Here is a 7990-nt window from a genome sequence, read left to right as displayed (position 1 = left end):
TGATAAATTTTAGAGTTATGTTGATAAGTTTGAGAGAGAGATTCATCACCTTAGAGTTGTGAGAGTTATTATTTGAGTAACTCTTATATATTTGTGTTGGTATGCATGGGCGTTAAGGGTTTTACCATGTTGATGGTTTGAAACAAGTAATAATAATGAGTTACATTATTTATTAGTTTTTTAAACATTTTTTGGCGGCGATTCCCAATTTTGAGCATTTTTTACTTTTTCGATGTTTCAAACATTTATGGTGTTTTCCGAGTTTCAGGCATTTTCTGGAGCCTTTGAGTTCAGGAGAATTTATGTGGTATTTTTTTAGTATCCTTTTGTTGACCTTAGAGTCACTTTTCAGTAAATTGAGGAAAGTGTCTGTCTTTATCCTAGTAGAGTTATCACTCGGAAATTTTTAGACCTTTTTGAGACATCCAGAACGACCAAAGATAGGACTTCCAAAGTGCTCAACTTGTCATAGTCGAAGTCAGAGACCGAGAATGGAATGTCCGACCAATAAATCATGAAACGATAGTTCCCATCCAGTGCATACATGACCTAGGGACATCTCTCCCTGCTCTTCACTCGAAGGAATTAGTCCTTAAAAGCCTTATAATTAGTAGTATAAACTTATAAGAATCTCTTTCCTGGAATCCTGCTGAGGGAAATGCAACCTCCTTTTTCCGCTCCTTTCAACTCGAAAAATCAGAAAACTAATCCTAGGGTTTTGAGGAGATCAGACTTAAAATCGTAAATGGAATGCAAACTTTAAAGTCCTAAATCACTCTTGAATAGAAATATAAGTATTCATCATACACTCCTTTGAGCCAAGTAGTGCAAACACTCTCACCATCTATACAAGATGCTAATATAACATCTTCTTCATTTCAAGTTTAAGAGACTAAGATATTAGAATGAAGCTTCGAGATGTAGCTTTCGTCAATGGTACTATGGTTGTAACTTAGAACTTCTTTATCTATCAAAGATCATATAACCTATATTTGAATGTCCAAAAAATCTGGGGACGAAGGCTCTGAGTCAGTGTTACTAATAGGTGAAGGGATTTCACCATAAACTTCTCTAATAATTTGATCAAAATCCATTCGACTCAAATAATCCTCACACTCTCGCATGCAAGCATTCTAAATCCTATTTATATCACTAGCAGTAACGGAAATCAGACATTCTCCCGATTAACTATAGCTTTGTATCGAAGACGTAATAAAAGAACAAAAAGAGCGAAGAGGGAAAAGAAGATGATACATGGGGCTTGATATTGCAGGAGAGCCGAGTGAGGGATGAAGTAAAATTTTGTCCGTAAAACTTGGGGAGAAGATCGCTAGTTTTTTGTAACAAATAAAATGAAAAAACAAAGTCTTTTTAAAAAACAAGTTTGGTAACAATTAAGAAATCCTACCAAAAAGAGTAATGATGACAAATGATAGTTCCTATAAAAACCATGATGAAGAGGAAAGATAAAGATTTGTCATCATTAAGATGACTGACACCTCAATGATTCTCCGAGTAGGAGGCCGGTCTAGGGAAAAGGGAATTCCAAGGTTATCTTGACCGAACACTTCAATCCAATATGAGCTCGTGATCAGGGGGCTTATGTACATCCCGTAATTCCTAAAAAACCAAGTTTATGTAAACTGAATACTAGGAGGCCGGTTAGTTGGATGAGCACAAATCTTATGCAAATCGGAACCGATTAAAGTTCACACACCGATAGTACAAGCAGGTCGGCCTTATAGTAAACTTTGATAGAAGAACAAGACAGTTCTGATCCTATGAGTAGTGCTAGGAGGTCATGTGAATGGTCATAGCAGACGATGATGTAACGCCTCCATAATAACATGGGTTACATCATTTCCCAAACATCAATTTTTGATGAAATTGATGCTCCTTCAATTTTTTCACTAAACAATTCATCATCGTAATAAAATCATTTCATTATCTTCATCTTTATGAAAAAAAGAAGAAAAAAAATCAAATAAAGAGATATAAATTCAGAAAACAGTCAAGGGAAGTAAGAACACGAAAAACCAAATATCAAACTAACCCCTAAAACTTTCATTTCCAATATTTTCTTTCTGGATTTGATTTTGACACTAGCATTTTTATCCCTAACTCATGTCCACATTTTGGATTTGGAAAGTAATAAGATTGAAATTGTGATAAGAATGACATAAATTTCAATATCCAAATGGCTGAGGCCAATTGAATATTAACCTTATTTAACATTCATAAATATATATTTTATTATTTTTTTAGAAGACTAAATATAAAAGTGAGATAAATTATTCAATAAAAATTATTTTTTAGGTATTCACACAGCATGGATTGGCTTGACACTTGCTTTTAATCTTTTTACAAGTGAAGAAATGTAATTAAATAAATTCATTCTTCTTTTTGCTCAACTATTCAACATAACATTAATAGGAACTGATTAAAAGGACGAGATTTGTTATCATTCCATCCAAACTCTCTTGGGATAATTCATTCTTTTAATATTCAAAATCATGTCGATCTGAAGACTCTATCTAATTATTATTAAAAAAAACCAAAGTCATAAATAAACATTAAAATTCTTAAACTATTCAACATAATATTAATATTAAACAAAATAGTTTTAAAATAAGTGTTCTTTTTAACTCAGTTATTAAAGCTACGCCGCTTTTAACCTTCCATTTCTTCTTCCAACATACAAAGCACGAACACGACAGACACATTAACACAAATAACAATATAAAAAAATAATAAATTAAACGTAATTACAAATGTCTGATACCGACATTGACATATTTTTTTTCAGAGACGTTGGTGTTACATTAGTTCTAACCATTTTTTTTTCATTTTCTTTATACAATTGTCTTCATAGTGTGACATGAATAATAATACCAAAATAACTCATAACATAATATAACTAATATAATAAGCATGTAGTTTTCAATAATAAAAATCAATAAAAAAATATTAAACTCATACGACATTCAAAAGAAAATGCAAGCTAAATTATTCAACTGTACAGATCTAGTACAGACATATTAAACAAGAGACAAAATGAAGAATGTAAAATCTGGCATATAATAAAATAAGATATCAGATCTAGACAATTTATTCCAATACCTATACTATAAGAAAAAAAGTGTCCAAGGCAAAGTATGAAGAAGTAACTTAGTCTTAAATTAATCTGAAACACAATGAATTTTATCAATATATAAGGTGTTCCATCTCTAAAATCTTATAATCAAATTAAGTCACATCACTTCAAACCAAATGAACATAAAAACACTATTATTGAAAATACAATCTTGTATATGTACAACTACTTAGCTGGTTTTGATTTCAGAAAGTTCTGGAACCATTGAACAGATTGTTTAGGGTATCTCTTTAAGTTGTCTTTGTAGTCAACAAAATACAGACCAAATCTTGAAGAATATCCAGCTACCCACTCCCAATTATCCAGCAATGACCAAGCAAAATATCCTTTCACATTGCAACCATCATCTCTGCAATTAGCCAAATCAATGATACTTCATAAATTAACTTCGAAAATTGGTCATGGACTAAAAGGCATGAACAACTATTACATACTTGATAGCTGTTTGTAGATAAGATAAATAGCCACTGTAATATCGAATACGTTTCTCGTCCTTTAAAGCGTCTTTAAGGGAGATAAATATACTATTTGGATCATCCATTCCTGTGAAAATCATGTGCAAGAAGATTTAGCTAGCAAGTTCTCTTCTGTTTTACAAGCTTCTACTGTTTTATAAGAGTTTGAAGATTACCACTTTCGGTGATAAAGACGGGAGGGTTGCCATATTTTTGTTTGACGTAGTTCATTAAGGTTCTCATACTTTGTGGCACAATGTATAACCATATTGAATTTGCCTGCAAGTCAGAATTTATATAGATTAGTGAAACTGCGCCATTGACTGAATTTCAATTGAGGTATATCATAGAACTTACCCTTTCTGCAATAACTTTAGTGCCGTTGAATGCTGAAAAAGAAAAGGGAAGGGAAGTGATAACTTAGTGGTAATGTGAAAACAGAAAAATTATAAAGCACTTTGACAAAGGTAATCATTGTTTGATAATGTTTGGTATGAAACTTACGAAGGGTAATGGTACCGGAGTCTGCAATAGCATCATTGAGCAAAGTTCCAATTACATGAGTAGAATTGTTTCTTGCATAAAATGTGGTGTAATGGTTGATTCCAACAAAATCTAGTGAACCTTTAACAAGAGTAGACTCGGATGGAGAAAATTTTGGCAGCCTGTTTCCTACTCGGCTTCTCATTGAACTTGGATAATCTCCAAACATCAAAGGATCAAGAAACCTATCATTAACACATTTAACAATCAGATTAAGTTATTATCACTTTCTTAAGCCTTAGTTTCAAATGTAAGCAAAATGTAATTAGTCTTTATATCAATGATTTTCAATAGTAGATATGTGAATTTCAATCTATGATGTACTATGGAATGATAACTTACCAGCCTAGCTGAAACTCTTGAGCTCTCTGAGCTGCTTCAATGTCTTCTTTAGTGTTTGTGGCAGGTTCATACCAAATGACATCAAAAGCTACTCCAAGTGATCCACCTTGAATATTCTGTCAAACAACGAGTTATAAGTAGCAGCTTATATCCCAAGTGGCAAATAATCAACAATTTTCTGTGAATTTCAAGATGAATTTTTTAGAAAGGTTCTTCCTTGTTGGACTCATGCTTCATTTTTAACAGAATGGAAACTTTATAACCACCACAATAAAATTCATTTCTCTCTAATTTAATAGTTTTCGAAAAATCTACAACTTTTTACCTTATACTTTTTCTTATAAATATCTGCTACTGTTGCATGTGTAAGTAGGACATTGTGAGCAACAATGTAAGGTTCAGTAGAAGAGTTTCCTGCTTTACAAAACAAATGAAAGAGAATAGAGCACCGTCCAGGTGCTTGTAAACCAACATCATATCCTTGTGTAGTGAATGTATGTGGCTCATTAAATGTGATCCAGTGCTTCACCCTGTCTCCGAATTTCTGAAAGCATGTCTCAGCATAAGCTGCAAAGTCCTTTCTGTATTACACATGAGATGAATCATATAAGTATTTTTTCCCGTATCATGTATCATAAGAATACTGAAAAATCATGTCTAAAAGAATTTGTAACATTTCTTGTACATGATTTCAGTGCTGAGCCATCCCTTATACTTGTCGTCCAAGGCTTGAGGTAGGTCCCAGTGGTAGAGTGTCACATAAGGTTCAATTCCTACAAATGTAATGGATCAAGCAATCAGAAGCATGCATCTATACATAGATTGAACTTTAAGTCAAAGGTAAAATACATCAAATGAAATAGTTAAGATAGATAACGAGAGCTACCTTTTGCTAGTAATGCATTGATGAATTTATTATAATGATCAATTCCTGCCTGATTGATTGCGCCAGATCCATCTAACACATGAAATGTTTATGGTTTCAGATAACCTTTCAAAGTAGCTACAACCAATAAAAAAAACATTGAGAATGAAAGTTGGTTACTGGGAAAAATCCGAGACCAAGAAATGGAAAATCTATAGGCATCCATCCCCAAGTCCTTCATGAGTTGAATGTCTTCCTGTATACAGCAAAAAAATTCAATGTTCAAAAACAAACATCCTTCTATCATTAGTCTACATCTCATATGACACGTTGACACATTCGCAAGTAATAATTTGAAAAAATAAATAAATTGAACTTAAGCAAGTGTGTCATGTGCTGATGTCAAACACCGGACACGCCTTTGATCAAAGACATATTAAAATCATATTAATAAATAAATAAATTTTAAGTCTTTGGAATCACTTTCGACTCCTCTAAAAGGAATCTCAAGTTGCACTAAAAGACATCATAAAGTCATTAACAAGACATAGACTGAGGTGTCTTTAATAGTGACTTACTTCGAATCGGTGGTAGTGATCGAGTGCAACATCAGCATTGCTGAAATCTGTAACCTTGCCTGCAACAAATTACAAGATAAGTCAGCATTGTAGCATATTACAAGAACCATGCATGTGAAGCATTTGAGATACCAACAGAAATGAAGTATGCAGTAAATAAGACAGTGAATAAGCGTGTCTTTACCAAAAGTATGAGAAAAGGTATCCCATATAGATGGTCCCCTTCCATCTTCTTTCACAGCTCCTTCATACTACACACAAGTTAAATCAATTTGAGTGAATAATTGCAATCACTCGTTCAAACATTAGACAGAAAATCACTAAAGAAATAAAAAATCCTACAATCAATTTTGTCCTAAAATTGTCTAATTTGAAATTATTATGGTTAATTAAAAAGTATTTAAGTTGAAAAACTGTGCATGTTAAAATATGATTTTTCAATAATATACTCCACACATGAAAATAATATTTCTATTAATTAAAAGTTAGTATTTCTATTCCATCAAGTAATTTCATGTGAAAATTATATTTCTTGAGAAAGTATAAACACTAAAAATTATATTTCTTTTGCATGTTCTATTAAAAAAATATTTTCTTTAAATACTAGTCAAAATAACTATTTCACTTTTTAATTAATTTAATGTGGATATAAATAGTATGCATAGCCAATAAAAAAACTACTTCATTTTTAATAAAATATTTTTTAATTTCGTAATTACAAATATAATTAAATGATATTTTTTATCATTAATAGAAATGACATTGAGAAATTAAAAAAAAACATAATAAATGACATTGATTACTTAAAAGCAACATAATAAATGACATTAAAATATTAAGATTCCAAAATATTAATACGTGTCTTTAAAACTACATTTTAAAATTTAAATGTATAAATATTATTTTAAAATTTCAAAAATTTAAACTCAAATAAAAAAATTATTTTTTAAAACTTTAGTATATGTTATTAAGACATGACTCACAATTAAAATTCAATAAAAAAAATCATTTATAAACCAGCAACACTTGTATAATTTCAATTAACAACGGTTAATTAATGAGAAAAAAACAAAGATAAACGACAAATTCAGTTGGTTAGTAGAACCAACGAGTAGCTAGTGTAGCGTAATGAATCATTTCGTTCTTTGTCGTTTACTATATTAGCTCTGTCGTTGCAATTTAGTAGTAGTTTCTTCATTTGTGAAATAAAGAAATAAATATAGTACATGGTTTTTCAATCTCAGCACCACTCATCCGCACCGAACAAAAGCAAATAAAGAGAAACATTCCTTCAAAAAAGTTATACTTTCATAATAATAATAATAATAGTACAATTTACTTTACTATCATTACTTTCAGAAAAAAATCAAAACAAAATGAATAAAAATAATCGAGAGTTAGTTTTTGATGATCTGAAGCTTGAAACCGTGTAACTAACCTGAAAAGCAGAAGAAGCAGTGCCAAATACAAATCCGTGTGGGAAATCAGCGCGGCTAATCTCCGCCGGTAAGCATATCTGAATCTCTAACAGTATTGTTATCATCACAGCAAATACGATGGTTCTAAATGCCATTGGAGATGGTGAATGAAAGAGAAACAAGAGTAATGAATAATTTCACAAATTGGAGAAATAATGAAGGAGGATATATAGGAGACGAAATGGGCGAAGAAATAGTGTAAGAGTGAGTGGGAATGGAGTTTGGAGTGTGAATCGGCAATGGCAATTGGGAACGCGTTGGTGAATGGTGAACTTAATTTAATGTGGCATGGCCCCAATTCTTTTGGAAACTGCTTTTGCCTTCACACTTACTCTATAAAATTTCATCAAACTATTGCGAAATTTATCAGATACTGTATTAATAACCGTTACCAATCTAAACGTATAGTGATATATATCAGTATCCCTTGTCATGTTAAAAAGGACTATAATGAATGGCTTAAAAAATATACCAATCTAGGAATATTTCTTAACAAATTAATAACTTACTACTTGTCTATAAATAATTGTGTCGAGGTTTTTTTTTTTTATTATGGTTTTCTATTTTTTAGTTTT

At 31.3% G+C, this 7990-nt stretch overlaps 1 protein-coding gene across 1 annotated transcript; it reads right to left on the bottom strand.

Moving 5' to 3' along the window:
- Window positions 1-3156: 3156 nt before the first annotated feature.
- Window positions 3157-7825, bottom strand: LOC127105344 (beta-glucosidase 40). Its single transcript, XM_051042514.1, has 13 exons — window positions 7376-7825; window positions 6122-6188; window positions 5938-5996; window positions 5540-5615; window positions 5381-5452; window positions 5180-5267; window positions 4820-5075; window positions 4495-4610; window positions 4114-4337; window positions 3967-3998; window positions 3786-3888; window positions 3589-3697; window positions 3157-3503 (listed from the first exon to the last, which is right to left on the bottom strand). The coding sequence occupies exons 1-13, from the start codon at window positions 7508-7510 to the stop codon at window positions 3320-3322; spliced, it is 1521 nt and encodes a 506-aa protein (XP_050898471.1). The 5' UTR covers window positions 7511-7825; the 3' UTR covers window positions 3157-3319.
- Window positions 7826-7990: the final 165 nt, after the last annotated feature.

Source organism: Lathyrus oleraceus, chromosome 7 (genome assembly GCF_024323335.1).
Source record: "Lathyrus oleraceus cultivar Zhongwan6 chromosome 7, CAAS_Psat_ZW6_1.0, whole genome shotgun sequence".
NCBI classification, from domain to species: Eukaryota; Viridiplantae; Streptophyta; class Magnoliopsida; order Fabales; family Fabaceae; genus Lathyrus; species Lathyrus oleraceus.
This window is presented reverse-complemented; position numbering and strand designations above follow the sequence as displayed.

Excerpts from the sequence above, each read along its gene's own strand:
- LOC127105344 (XM_051042514.1), bottom strand. The coding sequence starts at position 7,510 with ATGGCATTTAGAACCATCGTATTTGCTGTGATGATAACAATACTGTTA. Across the intron at positions 6,189-7,375 it reads CTGCTTCTTCTGCTTTTCAG|TATGAAGGAGCTGTGAAAGA; the intron begins GTTAGTTACACG and ends ACTTGTGTGTAG. Across the intron at positions 5,616-5,937 it reads ATCACTACCACCGATTCGAA|GAAGACATTCAACTCATGAA; the intron begins GTAAGTCACTAT and ends TGCTGTATACAG.